Genomic DNA, 20,197 nt, shown 5'->3' with positions numbered 1-20,197 from the left:
TGTTTATGAAATGGATTATATTTTTATAATCTGATGATCGTCTCAGAATCAAGAGACAATCGACAATCTTACAACTCTGTAATGTGTTTGTGTTCTTTATATTCTTGTATTTTTGTATTTCTCATAAATGTTGTTGTTAAATGGTCCTCTTCAACACTCTCTTTGTCTTTGTGTCCACAGTATGTTAGCTGCACAAATATACATCTAACCAATAAAGTGTTTGTCTACCATTGATATCCAGTAGAGTCGCTGCAGGGGAAGTGATGACAGGAACCGGAAATCTTTTGACACACTCTCTTTATACATGAAGGCTTCTCTGGAGTCTCTGACCAACATATTTGTGTGTCCGTATACAGTATCAGTCAATCAAAGCAGTTAGGTCTTTAAGTGAAGGAGCATTGAACCAACAGGCTTCTGTACCTGTACAAACCTCACACATCTTAAAGGAGCCGTGACAAAGCAAGATAAAGAGAAGCGACTCAAGCAGGCTATGCACAGAGCCGGGACCTCCATGCTGTCTGGTTGTCGGCTGACAGGTCTTTGACTGACAGGTCCATATAAAGCTGGACATTCTCCTCTTCCTGTGGTGTGTTTGAGGTGCTGCAGCAGCTTTGACCTTCATTTCAGACACAAACAGAGGTCAAACTTCTTTAACTTTGAGCTCTTTTGCACGTCTTGAGAAAAACACTGCGTCCTTGTTTCAGCATTTTGTCTGTGACGGTCAAAGGCTCCTTGCTGAAAGGCACGTTGTCAAAGTTAGGGTTGACCTGATGCTGATTATCAAACAATATATACATTTAATATATATCGTTTTTTCAGAATTATAGATCATCATACATTAATATTCATACATTGTACAAAAGGCTACATTGTTGTACAAATCCAATGTCCCTCTCTACACACACCTTCCATCACCTGAAGAGGCTCACCAGTCTGCTGCTGCCCCCTGCAGTAAATCAACAGAACTGTCATCTATCTCATGAGGACTTCCTGTTTCCTCTGATGTTTCACTTCAGGTGATGAACTGAATTAGTTTGTCAGGTTTGATGAAGGAAAACAAGCCTCATGTCTGCACTACATATTTAGTTTGGAGAGAAGAACAGATTGTAACTCTTTACTTAAAGCTGCAGGACCTATACAGATGAATGAGTTACAGTTGGCTGATTGATAAAGTGATAGAAGGACTTTGAGCTTTTGATAGATGAGCAGAGTTGAAGGAGGTGCAGAAAGACTCAAGTCCACCATCAGAAAAACACTTCAGTAAAATCATTTAGCTGCTGCTGATAATTGTACTTTAGTTTAGTTCATTTATATTGTTCCTGACTTCACAGCGTTTTGGTTTGGATGGAATTTTAGACTTCCAGGATGTTTCCTCTGAAGTCTGATCTGTCCTGGAAATTTACACTCAGATCCCTCGATGCCTCGAATTTTCTTCTCACGACTTCCCTCCTTCTCTTAAGAAGCTGTTGTGCAGGGAACTAAAAACAAAAACACATAAGTGAAACGTGTGTGTGTGTGTGTGTGTGTGTGTATGTGCGTGTGTGTGCACGCGTGTGTGTTACATTCCTTTGGTTGTATCTATAACATTACTGTTATGAAGAGGTAATACTACTTAGACCTTTGCTTAAAGAAATACATCTTTACCTGCTTTATTCCAAAACAAATGTAGGCTCAGTGGCATAAGGTGTGTGTGGTGTCATGGAGAATGGTGACATCATTTGATCCATACACTTACCTTGAAATGCACTTATTATATGGAATGAGCCTCTAAATCACACAAAGTGCGAGTTTTGTGTACGCAAACGTGATAAACTGAGGCAGTCCACATGCGCAATTCAGTTCCGTGGTGCACCTGTGGTTTAAGCACAGGAGGCTTCTTATCGTGCCCAGCCTCCGCATAGCGAAGGCAGGTAAGCCGCACACAATTGATGAACAGCTGTGTTTACCATTAGCAAAAGAGATGGTACACATTATGTGTGGCGAGAAGATCGCCAAACAGTTAAATTTGGTGCCACTTTCAAATGACACAGTGTCGCGGAGAATAGGAGCCATAGCAGATGACGTCAGGAAGACACTGATTGAACGCATTAAAAATAGTCGCTATTATTCCATCGAACTGGACGAGACTACTGATGATGCAGGTGCACCAATTTGCTTGTTTATGTCAGATATGAGCATGATGGTGCAGCTTAGGAGGACTTCCTGTTCTGTCAGGCCTATATGAGTTATACATAGTTGCCAAAATGCTGTGTGTTTGAAGTACAGTTGGTTGTGTTTTTGATTTATGTTCTCACATGCTGTGTGTTTGTGTTTGTATGTATGCGTGTTTGTGAATGAAATGCAGTTGTTATTAATGTTCGTGTGTGTGTGTGTGGGGGAGGGACTGCCCCATATAGGAGAGTTGTTCATATGAGAGTTCTAGTCTAATATTCTTATTACATTACGATCATTTGGCAGACGCTTTTATCCAAAGCGACTTACATTACATTACCACCGTTCGCAGAGGGGGGAGCAATTGAGGGTTCGGTGCCTTGCTCAGGGGCACCTCGGCAGGGGCTCGAACCGGCGACCCTCCGGTTCCCAAGCGGAAGCACTACCCACTGAGGCACTGCCTCCCTCTTATGAGGAATAAATGTGCTTCCTGTGTGTATTTTGCATAGCAGCTGAATAGGCTCGGCCTACGCTACTGTATTTTAACCCCCGCCCCTAAATGTCTTGGGAGTTCTGCAGGCTGCCGATTGTGAAAGTGAATGTGTTTGAACTTGTTTGTGTTGACTTTTTCAAGGTGTTCAGGTAGGAAATCTTTATTATTTAAGTGAATTAATATCACAGCGTCACGCGTAATGTGTTATTATACATCTGTTAGATTTTTACGTTCACTTCTTAGTGGTGGAGTTTATAACTTTATATTACAAACACGATCTAATGTAGCTCTTTACTTCCGCCTCTGGTCTCGTTTCAACAGCACTCTTTGGGCAGCTTTAATGGTTATTTAAGTTTCATATCGTGTGACAAGATTCATATTATTTGTGTGATTACAAAATTACTGTATATCGCAGACATTTACAAGCTGATCGCTTCTATTTTAAAGCTGATCAGATGATCAGACTGAGTTTTGTTTCTTTGCGTCACCATTTTATTCACGAGGAGGAAGTTAAGCCTCGTAAATTACATTACGATCATTTTGGCAGACGCTTTTATCCAAAGCGACTTACATTACATTACCACCCTTCGCAGAGGGGGGAGCAATTGCTCAGGGGCACCTCGGCAGGGGCTCGAACCGGCGACCCTCCGGTTCCCAAGCGAAGCACTACCCACTGAGCCACTGCCTCCCTAAACACACAACGGGCGAGTTGTGGTCGTTTGAAGGTGAATTCTAACACACACACACACACATACATATGCACACACACACACATACATATGCGCACACACACACACACACATGCGCACGCACGTACGCACACACACACACACACACACACACACACACACACACACACACACACACACACACATATACACACATATACACACTTTAAATCAGGGGTGTCAAACTCAGGCCAATGTGCAATTATATTTGGCCTGCGAGATAATGTCAAATGTCTGCTAGAGCGCCCGCCTTGTTTAGCGCATGCACCGCTAATACTACACATCCCAAAATGCTTTGCGAGTGCGTTCCCTGTGACATCACGAGCCAACTCGATTTGTTCAGCCTGCAGCTTCAGGGGCGGGACAGCGTCATCGCAGACATGTACGCTGCGGTGAGCGCTCTTCAAACTAAGTTTTACCTGTGGGAGAGTAGCACGCTGCACGGGAACTCGGGCCATTTTCCGTGCCGCCAAACCATGAGAGAGCAGGTCTCTACCTCCGTGTTGCCAAGTGCACAGTTTGCTCAACAAATCTACGTACTCAGCGCCGAGTTTACGCGGCGATTTGCCGACTTTGAAACCCAGAAATGTAGGTTTGGAGTGCTTAGTAATTAGTTTGCATTTGACGTGGAACGCGCATCAACCAACCTCCAAATGGAGCTGATTGAACTCCAGTGTGTGTAGTGACACGCTCAAGTCAAAGTATGACTCTGTTTCCTCGTTTCATCCCAGACACAATTCCCCAACAACTCCGTCCCCAAGCTGCTCAAACGCTCTCTATGTTCGGCAGCACAGATCTATGTGCGTCAGAGGAAATCAGAGTTTAGCAAACTGAGCCTTTCTTTCTGCACTTCTGTCTTGCCTGACCTAGAATAGTTGAATTGATGGATTTTCATTGAGGGAAATTATTATTTTATTTGGGTTGTTCTGTTGTTATGTGAAAAAAAGGTTTCCATTGAGAACTTGAAAGGTTACAGATAGAGAGAGGCATGATAATTATTTTCTTTTATTTATTTAGATAAGAATAAGAAATGAATGTCACTCTTATTTGAAAATCGGTTTCTCATGTGTTAATAATAAGCTGTGCTTGTTCCAGACCTAATGTTTAAGCTAAACTTAAGTATGTTTCCATATGAAAAACTGAATCATTATATATCGGGAGAGAAGGGAAAACAAACACAATTGTAGTCCTATTTTCAAGAGATATGGAGTCTGGCCCACGACTGAATCCCAGTTTTTTATTTTGGCCAACTGAGTATTTCAGTTTGACACCCCTGCTTTATATGATAATCAAACTTACCTTAACTTAACTGGAAGATGTGGAGCTTAATTTCCAAATGCTAATGCTAACTTGTTTTAGGACCTCATTAATGAGACACAATCCTATTGATTATGTCCATGTATGAACTTGATTACAGTAAGAACAAAGTAAAGGCATGAGGCTGAATATGGTGCAGTGTGTCTGATGAATGCCATCACCTCAACCTTTAACTGTCATTGTTATTGTCCTAAATACTATTTTATAACTGATGTGAAGCCAATAAAGAAGTTTTGTTTTTCATTTCTCAGATCTTCTGGATGTTGTCTGTTCTGCTTTGGATATTCGCTGCCAGCTTTCATCTCCAAAGTCACCTGAGCAGAGGTACATTCATACTTATACCAGACGTACAGCAGCTCTGCAGTACTTTGAGGTGAAGTGATGCAGATTTCATGTTAGTTCATAACAAATCACCTTTAACTGAGTGTATAGATTCTGGACAGTAAAGTTTGGATGCCGAATTAATTGACCAATATTCATCAATATATGTGAGTTTTAGCGCCCCCTGTCTTCCCCCCCTCTTTGTCTGATGGTCTTTATTTCAGGGAGCCTGGAAGTCCCCTTAATCAGCCTGTTATTATTTTTTCAGTTGATAAGGACCATTTATATTTAGATTGAAGAATTTCATCAAAAACATTTTACTCACACACACACACCTCTGCCCTGCCTATTGAGCTAGCTGGTTAGCAGTCATGTTAGCCACAGTATGTTAGGTGCACAAATATACATCTAACCAATGAAGTGTCAATTTGTGCGTTATGTGAGTGTTTGTCTGCCAATGATATCCTGTAGAGTCGCTGCAGGGGAAGTGAGGACAGGAATCGGCAATCTTTTTACACACTCTCTTTATACATGAAGGTTTCTCTGGAGTTTTTCCTCATCTTCCTATAGAGCTCTGTATGTGGTATTGGGCTATATACAAATAAAATGTACATGACTCGTTTTCACTCTGAGCTCACTAATGCCCCCTGGTGGGAAACATGTAGGAAAGACCTTTGCTGTAAAACAATGGATCTAATTTAGTTCTTGATTAACACACACATTTCCTCACATTCTTTGCGAGTGTACAGACCACAAACAATGTTGTTAAACAAGAAGAGAAGATTTGGGGTAAACAGTGACAGAAAACAAAAAGAAAAGTATGAATGCAAGAGGAGTTAGAAGTTTCTTGTGTGTTTCCAGCTCAGTTTCAGGTGATTGATGCGCCTCAGACAATTGTAGCAGCGCTTGGTGATGACATCATTCTGCCATGTCGCCTGGAACCTCCTGCTGATGCATCTGGCACGATTGTAGAGTGGACGAGACCTGATCTGAGGTCAGGGGTAATAAACATATGGCGTAATGGTTTGGAGCTTCTGGATCATCAAAACCCAGCATACAGAGGAAGAACGTCACTGTTCAGGGAGGAACTGAAGCACGGAAATGTTTCACTGAAACTCTCCAATGTGAAACTCTCTGATGAAGGAACATACATGTGCATTGTTTCCATGTATAGACGCTGTTACTTTGAGCTGACTGTTGGTAAGTAGAAACATGTTCATGATTGGTTCGCATTTGTTTATTAATATTTATGATCTGAGGACACATGGACATGTGAGTGTAAGAACATCACTGTGGTTCCTCCTCTCTCCTCATCCTCAGGCTCAGCGTCGTCCCCTGTGATAAAGATCAGTAAACCCAATGATGCAGTGATGTTAGAGTGTGAATCTGCAGGCTGGTATCCAGAGCCTGAGGTGCTGTGGCTGGACGCTGAGAGAAACATCGTCTCTGCTGGACCTACAGAGACGCTCAGAGGTCCTGATGGTCTCTATACTGTCAGCAGCTCAGTGACTGTGGACAACAAACACAGCAACACATTCACCTGTAAAGTACAAGAGACCAAAACCAGCCAGACCAGAGAGGCACAGATACACGTTTCATGTGAGGACACGTCTTCTAAATGAGCCGATCCTTGTTTTGATCCATGAGCAGCTATGATGGACATTTGGTCAATCTGTCCTCAGCTTTACATTTGAACTTCTAAAGACCTCTCAGGATCTCAGTCCTGTCCTCATTAAGTGACTGGTTGACTCATTTCACCATCGACAAATACAGTTTAGACTGACTGTGTCCACATGTGAGGGGGTCATGATGTCTGTGTCCACTTTGACTGAAGCATCATGGACACCAGTGTTCAAGCCTACAAGAGGCTTTGATCCTGTTCATAGATTTTCTTCTGTTGTGTGTTTCATCATTTCAGATCATTTCTCCAAGTCCAACAATGATCATCGCTTTATCATTCCCCTGTCGATCATGTCCATTGGGTTGGTCGTGGTGGCCATAATCTACTTGAAGTTCTACAGAAGTCGAGCAGTAAGTGACTTCATCACATCCATTGGACATATTGTGATTTGATTTCATTATTCGTAGTGATGCAATACACTGCATTTTACACAAACACACTCATTTGCAGAGTTATTAGTGGAATAAGATTCACTTTGACAGTCACAGTTTTCCTTTTAAGAGATTGATTATCCTCAAAAATAATGAGAAGATAATAAAGTAAAGTTAAGTGAACATCAAGCCATAAGCACACGCACAAGCTTGCGCGCACGCACACACATACACACACACACACAGCCTTCTCTTGTGTATATTGACTTCATACATGTGGTCAATATACGATGAGTATGTGGATGTTTAAATGTTTATTTAGATGTTTGATCCTTTTCTCTACATGGTGTTCATCTGATTTGTTTCAGTTTGTTTCTGTCAGATAAATTGAATTTTTCCTCTGAGAGCAGGAAGACTCAAGTCCTTTTCAGACCAAAACCAGAACCACCCACAGGTCCAAAACCAACAGAGACAAATGTTCTCCTTTATGATGGCAGGAAGGAGACATTTGAACAGACACACATCCTGTATTGATCATCTGTGTGTCTGATAGGGGCAGAACGACTTTCGAGAGGTTACCAGCAAGATCAGGGAGATGATTTCTCAGAGAAAACTAAGAGAGGTAAAGAAACAAAAACATGACAACAACATGAGAAGAACATCAGCTCAACATGGTTTAATCTTCTTCCTCCAGGTGGAGGAAATCCTAAATGAGGCTGAGCAGGAACTGCTGAGGAAAGGAGCTGAGGAAGAAAAAGAGACTCTCTCACTTTCAGAGTAGTGAGAGTGTAAGTGAGCTTTCTTAGTTTTTTTTTCTTTTGTTTGTTTTTTGTTTATCCTCTTTCCATTTTTTCAGGTTGTGTTGTCTGTTTAGTTGTTTGGTTTGATTGTTTTTCCCCATAGCTGGATGTCATGGATGTTGTTCGTTCTGACTCCTGATCTGGTATCGATCGATCAAGAAAAAGCTTTTGATCGTGCTGAACACAAATATTTATGAAGTTGTTTGACTGCATTTGGTTTTAATTGCGGTTTTGTCAGTAACATGAAAATCTAGTCTATTGTGACATTCTGAATTTTCATGATGCGTTCATCTGAAGCTTGAGTTCAACTTCTACAGAGCCAGAGAAATATTTCGACACATTTACAGACGTGTGGTGTCATGAGAATGTTCTGTGTTCTGATGTGGAGGAGGAGGTCTTCTTTGGACGAGTGCTGTCATGAATGTTAATATATATGTGCACATGTGTATGCAAATATATGTTTATGAAATGGATTATATTTTTATAATCTGATGATCGTCTCAGAATCTTGAAGGGAGACAATCGACAATCTTACAACTCTGTTAATGTGTTTGTGTTCTTTATATTCTTGTATTTTTGTATTTCTCATAAACGTTGTTTAATGGTCCTCTTCAACACTTTCTTTGTCTTTGTGTCCACAGTATGTTAGCTGCACAAATATACATCTAACCAATAAGTGTTTGTCTACCATTGATATCCAGTAGAGTCGCTGCAGGGGAAGTGAGGACAGGAACCGGAAATCTTTGGACACACTCTCTTTATACATGAAGGTTTCTCTGGAGTTTCTCTGAAGGCTTCTCTGGAGTCTCTGACCAACATATTTGTGTGTCCGTATACAGTATCAGTCAATCAAAGCAGTTAGGTCTTTAGGTGAAGGAGCATTGAACCAACAGGCTTCTGTACCTGTACAAACCTCACACAGCGTAAAGGAGCCGTGACACAGAGCCGGGACCTCCATGCTGTCTGGTTGTCAGCTGACGGGTCTTTGACTGACAGGTCCATATGAAGCTGGAGATCCTCCTCTTCCTGTGGTGTGTTTGAGGTGCTGCAGCAGCTTTGACCTTCATTTCAGACACAAACAGAGGTCAAACTTCTTTAACTTTGAGCTCTTTAGCACGTCTTGAGAAAAACACTGCGTCTTTGTTTCAGCATTTTGTCTGTGACGGTCAAAGGCTCCTTGCTCAAAGTTGTCAAAGTTAGGGCTTACCTGATGCTGATTATCAAACAATATATACATTAAATATTTTTTTTTTTTCAAGAATTATAGATCATCATACATTAATATTCATACATTGTACAAATCCAATGATTATTGCAAATCTGGCAATGCTGGCTTGACCTTAAGGTCTCTCTCTCTCTCCACACACCTTCCATCACCTGAAGAGGCTCACCAGTCTGCTGCTGCCCCCTGCAGTAAATCAACAGATCTGTCATCTATCTCATGAGGACTTCCTGTTTCCTCTGATGTTTAACTTCAGGTGATGAACTAAATTGGTTTGTCAGGTTTGATGAAGGAAAACAGGCCTCATGTCTGCATGTTGTTTGGTTTTGCACATATTTAGTTTAGAGTGAAGTACAGATTGTAACTCTTTACTTAAAGCTGCAGGACCTATACAGATTAATGAGTTACAGTTGGCTGATTAATAAAGTGATACAAGGACTTTGAGCTTTTGATAGATGAGCCGAGTTGAGGGAGCGGCAGAAAGACTCAAGTCCACCATTTAGCTGCTGCTGACACTGAAGTATTAAATGTATTTATTTGGATACTTTTCCTGACTTCATAGCGTTTTGGTTTGGATGGAATGTTAGATTTCCAGGATGTTTCTTCTGAAGTCTGACAGGCCACAAACAATGTTGTAGAAAAAGAAGAGCAGTTTTTTGGGGTAAACAGTGACAGAAAATAAAAGGAGAAGTATGAATGTATGAGGAGTTAGAAGTTACTTGTATGTTTCCAGCTCTGCATCATTCTGCCATGTCACCTGGAACCTACTGCTAATGCATTTGGCACGATTGTAGAGGGGACGAGACCTGATCTGAGGTCAGAGGTTATACACATATGCCCTCTGTAATGCATGTGTAATGTAATGTTTTCCACTATCTCCTGCCTCACTAGGTCACTGGAGCAGTGTGTTTGTGGCGGCAGTAGCTCAGTGGGAAGAGTTGCTGCTTGGGAGCCGGAGGGCCGCCGGTTCAAGTCCCTGCCGAGGTGCAAAGCCCTGAACCCTCAATTGCTCCCCCCTCTGCGAAGGGTGGTAATGTAATGTAAGTTGCTTTGGATAAAAGTGTCTGCCAAATGATCATAATGTAATGTATCTTCATGCTATGGACTTTCTGGATCATCAAAGCCCAGCATACAGAGGAAGAACATCACTTTTCAAGAAAGAACTGAAGCATGGAGACGTTAGACTCAGGGGTGTCCAAACTTTTTTCACCGCGGGCCACATAGAGAAAAATATCTGAAGGCCTGTGCAACTCGCTAGAGGCGTTTTATATTGCCTCACCTTTAGTGTAATAGTAAAAGTTAGTAAAATCATTAAAATGTAGGTAAATTACAGTATGCCTGAGAATTGATATGCTTAAAGAAAAAACAGCCTCCATCACAGCTTTCCATTAATGTGTTTTGTTATGAAAATGCTTGGCAGCACATTCTCATAACAGCAGCCTCAGATTGCTCCGTAGTCAGGAAGGTGATCCCCTTTCACAGCTCTCTATAAAGGGGGGAAATAAGGGGGAAAGGAGATGGGAATATTTCAAGCATACCAGTCAGTGGGAGCAGTGATGCTGCGATTTGGACTGAAGGATGGCTGGCAGGTCAGGAGTAAGTTTGGTGCTTTTGGTGCTTTTTTGTCAAAAGCGACGAGCAACAAATCTAGAGACGTCTTTTTTTTGGTGTTATTGGAGACTTTTTTAAACTTCTGGTGTTTTAGAGACTCCGACGTATCGTGCTGTAGTTACTGTCCACAACGAGCAGCGGGTGCTGCCACGCGCAAAGCCACCGCTTTTCCTGCCCAAGCTTACAGAGTGGGATGTAGATAGTAAGAGAATTTGAAATGTAAATGTTTCTTCACTGTAACACTAAAATATATCATGGCATTGGACACACACAGCTTCAGTCACTTACTCACCTTGTTCACTGTGTGTGTGTGTGTGTGCCTCTCTGTGACATAAGTGTAAGGCCCTCTAAATGGGGTTGGGGAACTACAATGCCCATGGTGCTTTGCGGTGCCTTCCGGTTGGAAGAGACCAATGACATTCTGTGTATGGCGGAAGCCCGGACTGCGTTGGGCTGTATGCGTGTCTGCTCCACTCTGTTCCACTCCCGGGACTTGGCTCCTGGCTCCTGGCTCCTGGCTGCGGTGATCCAGTAGGGAGTCGCTTCGCCTGTGCCGGGCACACCGGAGGATCAGCCGCGACGCAAGAGTTTGCCTGCTCATTCCAACCTGCGGCTACCTTGCGGCTGAGGACGCTGGATGGTAGCTCTCGGGGAGCACACACCTGCCCAGCTGGCACAGCGTCTTCCATCCTCTGCACGCAGTCTTCCGGTTGGGGGAGTGAGGACGTGTGAGTAAAGTGTATGCACTTTGACTGAAACCTCCACCCACGGTTGTTTTTGGTAGTGTCTCTTCGTCTGGGTCATCGTAGCGGTTGCTACCTTGCCCTCAGTTTCGCCACTGTTTACGTGCAGCTACGGGCCCCAACGGAACTCTTTTTGTTATTTTTGATCGATGATTTTGATGTTTTGTTTTCCTGGTTATTGCAAATTCATGGTACCACCAGGTGTTGTTTAAATGAATAATATGGACCAACGTACTGAGTTATTAATTTAATCTACGTTAGGGTTGTTTTCTTTTTCTTGTTTCTCTCGCTCTCACTCACACACACACACCTCTGCCCTGCCTATTGAGCTAGCTGGTTAGCAGTCATGTTAGCCACAGTATGTTAGGTGCACAAATATACATCTAACCAATGAAGTGTCAATTTGTGCGTTATGTGAGTGTTTGTCTGCCAATGATGTCCAGTAGAGTCGCTGCAGGGGAAGTGAGGACAGGAGCCAGAAATCTTTTTACACACTCTCTTTATACATGAAGGTTTCTCTGGAGTTTTTCCTCATCTTCCTAGAGAGCTTTGGGCGTGGTCGAGAATTTTCCTGATGTTGTGGGTCTGTAAAGCCCTGTGAGACTCACTAATGCCCCCTGGTGGGAAACATGTAGGAAAGACTATTACTGTAAAACAATGGATCTGATTTAATTCTTGATTAACATAAACATTTCCTCACATTCTTTGCGAGTGTACAGACTACAAACAACGTTGTTAAACAAGAAGAGAAGATTTGGGGTAAACAGTGACAGAAAACAAAAAGAAAAGTATGACATCTGTGACATCGCGAGCCATCTGGATTTGCTCAACCTGCAGCTTCAGGGGCGGGGCCGTGTCACAAGCAGACATGTACGCTGAGGTGAGCGGCTGTCGGAGAGTAGGACGCTGCCAGAAAACTCGGGCCATTTTCAGTGCCGCCAAACCATGAAAGAGCAGATCTCTACCTCCGTGTTACTGAGTGCACAGTTTGCTCAACAAATCTACGTACTCAGCGCCGAGTTTACGCGGCGATTTGCCGACTTTGAAACCCAGAAATGTAGGTTTGGAGTTCTTAGTAATTAGTTTGCATTTGACGTGGAACGCGCATCAACCAACCTCCAAATGGAGCTGATTGAACTCCAGTGTGTGTAGTGACACGCTCAAGTCAAAGTATGACTCAGTCTGTTTCCTCATTTCATCCCAGACACAATTCCCCAACAACTCCGCCCCCAAGCTGCTCAAGCGCTCTCTATGTTCGGCAGCACAGATCCATGTGCGTCAGAGGAAATCAGAGTTTAGCAAACTGAGCCTTTCTTTCTGCACTTCTGTCTTGCCTGACCTAGAATAGTTGAATTGATGGATTTTCATTGAGGGAAATTATTATTTTATTTGGGTTGTTCTGTTGTTCTGTGAAAAAAAGGTTTCCATTGAAAATTAATTTGAAAGGTTACAGATAGAGAGAGGCATGATAATTATTTTCTTTTATTTATTTAGATAAGAATAAGAAATGAATGTCACTCTTATTTGAAAATCGGTTTCTCATGTGTTAATAATAAGCTGTGCTTGTTCCAGACTTAATGTTTAAGCTTAACTTAAGTATGTTTCCATATAAAAAACTTAATCATTATATATCCGGAGAGAAGGGAAAACAAACACAATTGTAGTCCTATTTTCAAGAGATATGGAGTCTGGCCCACGACTGAATCCCAGTTTTTTATTTTGGCCCACTGAGTATTTGAGTTTGACACCCCTGCTTTATATGATAATCAAACTTAACTGGAAGATGTGGAGCTTAATTTCCAAATGCTAATGCTAACTTGTTTTTAGGACCTCATTAATGAGACACAATCCTATTGATTATGTCCATGTATGAACTTGATTACAGTGAGAACAAAGTAAAGGCATGAGGCTGAATATGGTGCAGTGTGTCTGATGAATGCCATCACCTCAACCTTTAACTGTCATTGTTATTGTCCTAAATACTTTTTTTATTACTGATGTGAAGCCGAGCACGTTTTGTTTCTCATTTCTCAGATCTTCAGGATGTTGTCTGTTCTGCTTTGGATATTCACTGCCAGCTTTCATCTCCAAAGTCACCTGAGCAGAGGTACATTCATACTTATACCAGACGTACAGCAGCTCTGCAGTACTTTGAGGTGAAGTGATGCAGATTTCATGTTAGTTCATAACAAATCACCTTTAACTGAGTGTATAGATTCTGGACAGTAAAGTCTGGATGCCGAATTAATTGACCAATATTCATCAATATATGTGAGTTTTAGCGCCCCCTGTCTTCCCTCCCTCTTTGTCTGATGGTCTTTATTTCAGGGAGCCTGGAAGTCCCCTTAATCAGCCTGTTATTATTTTTTCAGTTGATAAGGACCATTTATATTTAGATTGAAGAATTTCATCAAAAACATTTTACTCACACACACACACCTCTGCCCTGCCTATTGAGCTAGCTGGTTAGCAGTCATGTTAGCCACAGTATGTTAGGTGCACAAATATACATCTAACCAAGGAAGTGTCAATTTGTGCGTTATGTGAGTGTTTGTCTGCCAATGATATCCTGTAGAGTCGCTGCAGGGGAAGTGAGGACAGGAACCGGCAACCTCTTTACACACTCTCTTTATACACGAAGGTTTCTCTGGAGTTTTTCCTCATCTTCCTAGAGAGCTTTGTATGTGGTATTGAGCTATATACAAATAAAATGTACATGACTCGTTTTCACTCTGAGCTCACTAATGCCCCCTGGTGGGAAACATGTAGGAAAGACCTTTGCTGTACAACAATGGATCTGATTTAATTCTTGATTAACACACACATTTCCTCACATTCTTTGCGAGTGTACAGACCACAAACAATGTTGTTAAACAAGAAGAGAAGATTTGGGGTAAATAGTGACAGAAAACAAAAAGAAAAGTATGAATGCAAGAGGAGTTGCCGTGGCTTAGTGGCTAGAGCTTCTCTTAAGAACCGGAGGGTTGCTGGTTCGAGTCCCTGCCGAGGTGCCCCTGAGCAAGGCACCGAACCCCCAGTTGCTCCCCCCTCTGCGTAGGGTGGTAATGTAATGTAAGTCGCTTTGGATAAAAGCGTCTGCTAAATGATCGTAATGTAATGTAAAACTGAGTGAGATCAACTTAGGAGTTAGAAGTTACTTGTGTGTTTCCAGTTCAGTCTCAGGTGATTGATGCGTCTCAGCCAATAGCAGCAGCGCTTGGTGATGACATCATTCTGCCATGTCACCTGGAACCTCCTGCTGATGCATTTGGCACGATTGTAGAGTGGACGAGACCTGATCTGAGGTCAGAGGTTATACACATATGGCGTAATGGTTTGGAGCTTCTGGATCATCAAATCCCAGCATACAGAGGAAGAACGTCACTGTTCAGGGAGGAACTGAAGCACGGAAATGTTTCACTGAAACTCTCCAATGTGAAACTCTCTGATGAAGGAACATACAGATGCTTTGTTTCCACCGTGCATAGACGCTGTTACTCTGAGCTGACTGTTGGTAAGTAGAAACATGTTCATGATTGGTTTGCATTTGTTTATTAATATTTATGATCTGAGGACACATGGACATGTGAGTGTAAGCACATCACTGTGGTTCCTCCTCTCTCCTCATCCTCAGGCTCAGCGTCGTCCCCTGTGATAAAGATCAGTAAACCCAATGATGCAGTGATGTTAGAGTGTGAATCTGCAGGCTGGTATCCAGAGCCTGAGGTGCGTTGGCTGGACGCTGAAGGAAACATCGTCTCTGCTGGACCTACAGAGACGCTCAGAGGTCCTGATGGTCTCTATAATGTCAGCAGCTCAGTGACTGTGGACAACAAACACAGCAACACATTCACCTGTAAACTACAAGAGAACAAAACCAACCAGACCAGAGAGGCACAGATACACGTTTCAGGTGAGGACACGTCTTCTAAACGAGCCGATCCTTGTCTCTGATCCATGAGCAGCTATGATGGACATTTGGTCAATCTGTCCTCAGCTTTACATTTGAACTTCTAAAGACCTCTCAGGATCTCAGTCTTGTCCTCATTAAGTGACTGGTTGACTCATTTCACCATCGACAAATACAGTTTAGACTGACTGTGTCCACATGTGAGGGGGTCATGATGTCTGTGTCCACTTTGACTGAAGCATCATGGACACCAGTGTTCAAGCCTACAAGAGGCTTTGATCCTGTTCATAGATTTTCTTCTGTTGTGTGTTTCATCATTTCAGATCATTTCTCCAAGTCCAACAATGATCATCGCCTTAGCATTACCCTGTCGATCATACCCATTGGGTTGGTCGTGGTGGCCATATTCTTTTAATTGAAGTTCCACAGAAGTCGAGCAGTAAGTGACTTCATCACATCCATTGGACATATTGTGATTTGATTTCATTATTCGTAGTGATGCAATACACTGCATTTTACACAAACACACTCATTTGCAGAGTTATTAGTGGAATAAGATTTACTTTGACAGTCACAGTTTTCCTTTTAAGAGATTGATTATCCTCAAAAATAATGAGAAGATAATAAAGTAAAGTTAAGTGAACATCAAGCCATAAGCACTCGCACAAGCATGCGCGCACGCACACACATACACACACACACACACAGCCTTCTCTTGTGTATATTGACTTCATACATGTGGTCGATATACGATGAGTATGTGGATGTTTAAATGTTTATTTAGGTGTTTGATCCTTTTCTCTACATGGTGTTCATCTGATTTGTTTCAGTTTGTTTCTGTCAGATAAATTGAGTTTTTTCCTCTGAGAGCAGGAAGACTCAAGTCCTTTTCAAACACTTTCTTTGTCTTTGTGTCCACAGTATGTTAGCTGCACAAATATACATCTAACCAATAAAGTGTTTGTCTACCATTGATATCCAGTAGAGTCGCTGCAGGGGAAGTGATGACATGAACCGGAAATCTTTTGACACACTCTCTTTATACATGAAGGCTTCTCTGGAGTCTCTGACCAACATATTTGTGTGTCCGTATACAGTATCAGTCAATCAAAGCAGTTAGGTCTTTAAGTGAAGGAGCATTGAACCAACAGGCTTCTGTTGCACCTGTACAGATTTCACACATCGTAAAGGAGCTGTGACACAGAGCCGGGACCTCCATGCTGTCTGGTTGTCGGCTGACAGGTCTTTGACTGACAGGTCAATATAAAGCTGGAGTTCCTCCTCTTCCTGTGGTGTGTTTGAGGTGCTGCAGCAGCTTTGACCAAACAAACTTTTTTAACTTTGAGCTCTTCAGCAAGTCTTGAAAAAAAACACTGTTTCAGCATTTTGTCTGTGACGGTCAAAGTCTTCTTGCTCAAAGGCACTTTGTCAAATTTAGGGCTGACCTGATGCTGATTATCAAACAATGTATACATTAAATATATATGTTTTTCTCAGAAATATAGATCATCGTACATTAATATTCATACATTGTACAAAAGGCTACATTGTTGTACAAATCCAATGATTATGGCAAATCTGGCAGAGAGAGAAGCAGATGGTGAGTAGAGACTGAGCGGGCAGGTTCACGTTACAGTATCAAAACAACTACTCGTGTTTGCTGGGCGTGTGTGTTACTGTTATTGGCCATTTTAGATCATCTTTAAGCTTTTGTCTTCATCTAGTGGTTAGATTGTTAAACTAAAAAAAAACACCACTTGTTCACTGTGGGGTCAAAGCTCCTCTCTCATTGGCTGCCAGAAATGTCAGTCAAACTAATCAACATTTCGATTGACCAATAAGCTTTATTGATGAGTCTGATAGATTTCAATGTAGGTTTTGCAATAAGTTTCTGGTTGAAAGATACAACATTATGGTTGATTGATAAGTTCTGAACCAGACCAATGAGCCTTATTGATATGTTTCTCATGTGTTGTAAGCATGAGGAGTTATTTAGATTGGATTACAGTGTGACTCTACAGATGGGATTGATCGGTGCTGTGAAATAGTAATAGTGATAAAAATAAAAATAAATCATATGTTCAAGGATCACAAATTTTGAAAATCAGCTTTTAAATGGACATTGTGCTCTGACCAACATATTTGTGTGTCCGTATACAGTATCAGTCAATCAAAGCAGTTAGGAGCATTGAACCAACAGGCTTCTGTTGCACCTGTACAGATCTCACACATCGTAAAGGAGCCGTGACAAAGCAAGATAAAGAGAAGCGACTCAAGCAGGCTGATGCACAGAGCCGGGACCTCCATGCTGTCTGGTTGTCGGCTGACGGATCTTTGACTGACAGGTCCATATAAAGCTGGAGATCCTCCTCTTCCTGTGGAGGTCAAACAGAGGTCAAACTTCTTTAACTTTGAGCTCTTTAGCACGTCTTGAGTCTTCTTGCTCAAAGGCACATTGTCAAAGTTAGGGCTTACCTGATGCTGATTATCAAACAATATATACATTATAAATATTTATTTTTATCAGAATTATAGATCATCGTACATCGTAATATTCATACATTGTACAAAAGGCTACATTGTTGTAGCCTTTTGTATATCTGTCTCTTGCTCCTCTTGTAAAGATGCTGCTTTTTCCTGGAGGCTGCTGGGTAACTGAGAAAGAGCAGAGAGACTTTACACAAACACAACACACTCTCTGAACAGAAACCGACATCTCAACTCAACTCAACTCAACTCTCTCGCTTTCTCTCTCTCTCTCTCTCTCTCTCTCTCTCTCTCTCTACACACACCTTCCATCACCTGATGAGTAGAGGCGAATTGTCGGAGGGGCAGAAAGTCTCAAGTCCACCATTAGAAAACACTTAAGTAAAATCATGTAGCTGCTGCTTGTTGTACTGAGTCTGATCTGTCCTGGAAATGCACACTCAGATCCCTCGATGCCTCATTCTTCATTCATTATACAAATCCCTCTTAGGGTCCGAAGTAAAATTACAAAAACAAGGATATTTCCTTATTTAAAACAAAAAAAATCTAAATATTTCTCTGGAGGTTTATTGTGGAAGTCATACAACTGCTTTGTAGTTTCCACACACATCCTTGTATAGGATTGTACAGACATCTACTTATCTATTCTGGGAAAATGAAACAAGTCATCGACTTTTCGTGACGTATGAGGAAGTGTTGCGAGGGCGACTCCAGTCCATTCCAGTACATTTTTGTGTGTCCCCAGCTCCGCCTCACCCCCCGCCCCCAAGTGAGTTCGGCAGGCTGCCACATGAGAAACTCAAAGTGGTTGACCTTGTTTGCGTCGACTTTTTCAACATGTTCAGGTAAGATTCTTTATTATTCAAGTGAATTAATATCACAGTGTCACGCGTAATGTGTTATTATACATAATCCATCAGATGTTTACGTTCACTTCTAAGTGTGTTTAAAACTTTATATTACAAACACGATCTAATGTAGCTCTTTTGTGCAGCTTTAATGGTTATTTAAGTTTCATATCGTGTGACAAGATACATTTTATTTGTGTGATTACAACATTACTGTACTTCGCAGACATTTACAAGCTGATCGCCTCTATTTTAAAGCTGATCAGATGATAAGACTGCGTTTTGTTTCTCTGCGCCCAGGTGACTGCCTCATTTTATTCACGAGGAGGAAGTAAAGCCTTATTTTCTCTCGACTGAGTTTTGTTTTTTTTTGTGTTTTGTGACTCGCACGCACGCACGCGCGCGCACACACACACACACACACACACACACACACACACACACACACACACACACACACACACACACACACACATATATGTGACATCACGAGCCAACTCGATTTGTTCAGCCTGCAGCTTCAGGGGCGGGACCGCGTCATCGCAGAAATGTACGCTGCGGTGAGCGCTCTTCAGACTAAGTTTTGCCTGTGGGAGAGTAGGACGCTGCACGGGAACTCGGACCATTTAACGTGCCGCCAAACCATGAAAGAGCAGGTCTCTACCTCCGTGTTGCCAAGTGCACAGTTTGCTCAAAAAATCTACGTACTCAGCGGCGAGTTTACGATTTGCCGACTTTGAAACCCAGAAATGTAGGTTTGGAGTGCTTAGTAATTAGTTTGCATTTGACGTGAAACGCGCATCAACCAACCTCCAAATGGAGCTGATTGAACTCCAGTGTGTGTAGTGACACGCTCAAGTCAAAGTATGACTCTGTTTCTTCGTTTCATCCCAGACACAATTCCCCAACAACTCCGCCCCCAAGCTGCTCAAACGCTCTCTATGTTCGGCAGCACAGATCTATGTGCGTCAGAGGAAATCAGAGTTTAGCAAACTGAGCTTTTCTTTCTGCACTTTTGTCTTGCCTGACCTAGAATAGTTATATAGATGGATTTCCATTGAGGGAAATTATTATTTTATTTGGGTTGTTCTGTTGTTCTGTGAAAAAAAGGTTTCCATTGAAAATGAACTTGAAAGGTTACAGATAGAGAGAGGCATAATAATTATTTTCTTTTATTTATTTAGATAAGAATAAGAAATGAATGTCACTCTTATTTGAAAATCGGTTTCTCATGTGCTGATAATAAGCTGTGCTTGTTCCAGACCTAATGTTTAAGCTTAACTTAAGTATGTTTCCATATGAAAAACTTAATCATTATATATCCGGAGAGAAGGGAAAACAAACACAATTGTAGTCCTATTTTCAAGAGATATGGAGTCTGGCCCACGACTGAGTCCCAGTTTTTTATTTTGGCCCACTGACTATTTCAGTTTGACACCCCTGCTTTATATGATAATCAAACTTAACTGGAAGATGTGGAGCTTAATTTCCAAATGCTAATGCTAACTTGTTTT

At 41.8% G+C, this 20,197-nt stretch overlaps 1 protein-coding gene and 1 long non-coding RNA gene across 25 annotated transcripts in view; both read left to right on the top strand.

The window, feature by feature from the left end:
• LOC143010661 (hemicentin-1-like) overlaps positions 1 to 20,197 on the top strand; it is a 68,865-nt gene that overhangs the window by 41,171 nt on the left and 7,497 nt on the right. For 17 of the 24 annotated variants that reach the window (XM_076163106.1, XM_076163108.1, XM_076163109.1 and 14 more), the window contains 3 exons: positions 5,872 to 6,210; positions 14,611 to 14,952; positions 15,073 to 15,351. The exons of 1 other annotated variant lie outside the window; for it this stretch is intronic. In XM_076163106.1, coding sequence (XP_076019221.1) covers positions 5,872 to 6,210; positions 14,611 to 14,952; positions 15,073 to 15,351 — 960 coding nt within the window. Of the gene's footprint in view, positions 1 to 5,871; positions 6,211 to 6,330; positions 6,610 to 6,928; positions 7,042 to 7,615; positions 7,685 to 7,756; positions 8,478 to 14,610; positions 14,953 to 15,072; positions 15,352 to 15,671; positions 16,304 to 20,197 lie in introns of those variants that run through there. 6 more of the 24 variants (XM_076163129.1, XM_076163127.1, XM_076163115.1 and 3 more) reach the window with 6 other exon arrangements.
• Positions 18,577 to 19,027, top strand: LOC143010684 (uncharacterized). Its single transcript, XR_012964835.1, has 2 exons — positions 18,577 to 18,680; positions 18,984 to 19,027. It is a non-coding gene; the product is annotated as an uncharacterized LOC143010684 (long non-coding RNA).

This window comes from Genypterus blacodes, unplaced genomic scaffold (genome assembly GCF_046128005.1).
Source record: "Genypterus blacodes isolate CSIRO-AG114 ecotype Tasmania unplaced genomic scaffold, CSIRO-AGI_Gbla_v1 ptg000129l_1, whole genome shotgun sequence".
Taxonomy (NCBI): domain Eukaryota; kingdom Metazoa; phylum Chordata; class Actinopteri; order Ophidiiformes; family Ophidiidae; genus Genypterus; species Genypterus blacodes.
The sequence above is the reverse complement of the archived record's forward strand: the minus strand, read 5'-3'. Positions and strand labels throughout refer to the sequence as shown.